Source organism: Mizuhopecten yessoensis, unplaced genomic scaffold (genome assembly GCF_002113885.1).
Source record: "Mizuhopecten yessoensis strain PY_sf001 unplaced genomic scaffold, ASM211388v2 scaffold9651, whole genome shotgun sequence".
Lineage (NCBI taxonomy): Eukaryota > Metazoa > Mollusca > Bivalvia > Pectinida > Pectinidae > Mizuhopecten > Mizuhopecten yessoensis.
In genome coordinates this window covers 700,635-704,481 of record NW_018408154.1, presented here as the reverse complement: position 1 = coordinate 704,481, position 3,847 = coordinate 700,635, and the positions used below count along the sequence as shown (strand labels likewise).

Below are 3,847 nucleotides of genomic sequence, written 5' to 3'. Positions count from 1 at the left end.
TGATACTTTGAATATTACATGTTAATAACTTGATTGGAATTATAACCTTGAATTGACAGTTTGATACTTTGAAAATTTTGAGCCAGCCCTACCCCCAAGGGCTGTAGGTGCTAGTTTCAAATCCTTTTTAGTCTGAAATCTGTATGCTAGATATTGAGTAAGGTGGTTTTATTGTTTTTTGTCACTTTGAATAATATTTCTGTTCATGTTAAAAACAAAATCAACTCTCTGTATAAATATATCAGGTGACCGTTAAGGCCCATGGGCCTCTTGTTTTATAAGCTTGTCAAAATTTGTAATGATATGGACACTGTCCTTCTGTCAACACTTTGGTTTCTGCGAGATAACTTGCTTAAATATCATTCAATTTCTTAAAAAATTGATTTGCATGTATGTATACAAAAACAGAGGCTAAGTTCAAAGTTGAGCAAAATGTGCGCATAATTGATTAGCATACTGTGTTCTGATAGGTCAATTTCCAAACTAAAGTTTCCGAAAGGTAACTTGCTCAAATATTAATCTATTATGATGAAAATTGGTATGCATATACATTTTACATAGACTGAGGCTAAGTTTGATGTTAAGCAAAATCTTTGCATAATTAAATAGCAAACTGTGCTCTGATTGGTGGACAGTTTCTCCACAATTACTTTGTCAAATTTGATCAGATACTGATGAAACTATGTCATTATTTATATTATACAATGGCAAAGGCTAAGCTAAAAGGTGAGCAAAACTTGTGTAAAAGTTTTTAGCATACTGCTATGTGATGGTTTCTGCACAATTAGTCAGATATGACAGGATTCTGATAGTCAATATTTTCACCATGTTAAACAGTGAAATCTGCCAGTAATCAATAAGAAATATCTTTGATTTTAATGGCATCAGATGGAGATAATATTGGGGCAATACTATGTACAAAAGGAGGCAATAACATGTACAAAGGGAGGCAATAATATGTACAAAGGGAGGCAATAATATGTACAAAGGGAGGCAATAATATGTTCAAAGGGAGGCAATTGCAAATAATGTTAAAGGTCATAATTTAAAGGATAAACGAAATATATAAATTCCTTTAGTTGGTCAAGTACAGTATGTTTCCTTTTTACATTTATATATTTTGCATACTTTTAGATACAATTATGCATCAGAAGGATTTCAAATATGTCAGAACGGTAGGGGATGGGTGTATAAAATTAATGTTCTGCTGTCCGTTACTCTCGTCTTCACACTGACGTTTATATAAGTTTACCAAAGTCAAACTGATTTTTTTTAACCTTTTTGGTATGTAAAACAATCACAAGTATGGGGATTTAGAATAATAGCAAGAACAACTGAAGAACACTAAAGATTTGCCGAAAAGTAGCTTCAGAATCTTTGCATTGAAAAAATAATGAACTATGAATATGGCTAATAGGCAATCTAGAGTTGAGGATACTGTACTGGCTTTTATAGCCTTTAAAAAGGATACAAAAAAATCATTTTAAATGAAATAAAAGAAAATTTTCACATATTTCTTTTCCTTTTTCCAGGTTTTATGTGAATTTCACAGACCTTAAAAGGACGGATGTTGCAATTGATGGTAAAACATTTGCCACTTGATGGTGTAAGGAGTTATCTCCCTACATATATATATGTTTTAAGACCATTTTAGCTTGAGCAACCTACAAAACATGTATCAGTGGTTGTGTTGTGAGCACTCCTGTAAGCATGCGGGATGTGGAATGAGCTGAACACTTTTGTGTGATAAAATAATATGTACCTTTCTGTTTGTTCAGACCAAATGCTATTTTATATGCATTGTAAATACTCAAAAAGGTTTCCATTACTTATTGGACAATTTCAATTTGACATTAAGACCCCATGCACGCTGCCATCTGAGCCCACAAGAGTGATTTATGTAATTGGATAAACATGATTCATAATTGTTGTAAAATAATTAAAGTTTTAAAGAAACTTGCATTTGACACCTGCCAACCTTCACAGTCACATGTATATTCCTGCTTGAAATAATTTGCCTTTGGTGGTCATATTCATGCTTTTTAAATGAATAAAGCTTTGAAAATCACATCTATTTCCTATTTTCTATTGATGTAAATAAGCAAAAACTAATTACAACTTGATAGGAAACTATTGTTTAAAAGTTATTGGAGCAAAATCTTAATTTTCTATGTTGAGCGTTCGCCCAGGTGAGGAGGGCAATGGGTTCTGTCCTCAGGCCAGGACATACCAAAGTCCTTAAAAATGGTAGTTGTTATTCCCTGCTTAACGTTCAGCATTAAGGGAAATGGCAACAATTGGTTCACCCATTGTCAGTATAATGTGACCTGGCGGAATGCTGTGTTGGGTGCCTTCAGCATGTCATTTCAGTGAGATTGCACTATAAAGTTGGCATCAGATCCGCGCTATCACAAGGAGGCAATAACACCAACACACCCTGTCTCCTGCATATACACACGTAAGCTAGCATACACTACACACATGGAGGCACGTCCTTAAATGACCTTAGCTGTTAATAGGGTGTTAAAAAAATAAACCAAACCAAACCAAGCTTCTCTTAAAGAGAAAACAAGTGACCCAATGGGCCTGCATCGCTCACCTGGTATTAAACTCGCACTTGTAACCTTAAAAGAGGTCTAAAATAAAGCTACTGGCAAAATATCAGTATTTATGACTCTAGGTCATTCAAAAGAACTTCATAAAAGATTTTCAAACATTTAGCCCCTGTGACCTTGAAAGTCGAACAAGGTCATTACGTTGAACAAACTTTGTAGCCCTCAATCTCAGCATGCAACTTACAGAATATCACCACCCTAGACCTTTTGTTTATTGATATAAGGTCATTTAAATGTTGATACATACATGTATATGACTGAATGTGACCTTGAATGTGGGTCAATGTCATTCAAATGGAAAAGCTTGATAGCCCTTCATCCAAGCACGCTTTCATTTAGAAGAAGTCGTTTAAAGATTTTTAATATATGACCCCTCTGACCTTGAATAAATGTCGAGGTATTTAATTTCAACAAACTTGGTATCCTTTCACCATAACATGCTTATGGCCAAATATCAACATTCTGAGCCTCATGGTTATTCGGGAGAATTTGTTTAAAGATTTTAAACATAATTGACCCTTGTGACCTTGAATAAAAGTCAAGGTCATTCTTTAAAACAAACTTGGTAGCCCGTCATCCGAGAATGCTACTGGCCAAATATCAACATTCTGGGCCTCGTGGTTATTCAGAAGAAGTTGTTTAAAGCTTTTTTAAGACATTTGACCCCCTGTGACCTTGAATATGAGTGGAGGTCAGTCATTCATCCAAGCACGCTTTCATTCAGAAGAAGTCGTTTAAAGATTTTTAATATATGACCCCTGTGACCTTGAATAAATGTCAAGGTATTTAATTTCAACAAACTTGGTAGCCCTTCATCCTAACATGCTACTGGCCAATTATCAGCATCCTTGGCCTCATGGTTATTCAGAAGAAGTCGTTTAAAGATTTTGAACATATTTGATCCCTATGACCTTGAATACATGTCAAGGTCATTCAGTTTAACAAACTTGGTAGCCCTTCATCCTAGCATGCTCCTCACCAAATATCAACATCCTGGTCCTTTTGGTTATTCAGAGGAAGTTTTTTAGGTCACCTGAGACAAAGTCTCAAGTGACCTATTGCAATCGCCTTTTGTCCGTCGTCGTCCGTCGTTCGTCGTCGTCGTCCGTCGTCCGTCGTCCGTCGTGCGTCCGTAAACAATTTACATTTTCGACTTCTTCTCCAAAACCCCTGAACCAATTTCAATGAAATTTTGCAGGGACCTTCCATGGACAAAGGTCAACAAAAATAGT

At 35.5% G+C, this 3,847-nt stretch overlaps 1 protein-coding gene across 1 annotated transcript in view; it reads left to right on the top strand.

The window, feature by feature from the left end:
- The window catches only part of LOC110458563 (macrophage migration inhibitory factor-like), a 7,553-nt gene extending 5,485 nt beyond the window's left edge, over positions 1–2,068 (top strand). The window contains exon 3 of the mRNA XM_021510319.1: positions 1,533–2,068. Within this exon, the coding sequence (XP_021365994.1) occupies positions 1,533–1,602 (70 nt within the window). The 3' untranslated portion in view covers positions 1,603–2,068. The remainder of the gene's footprint in view (positions 1–1,532) is intronic.
- The last annotated feature ends 1,779 nt before the right edge of the window (positions 2,069–3,847 follow it).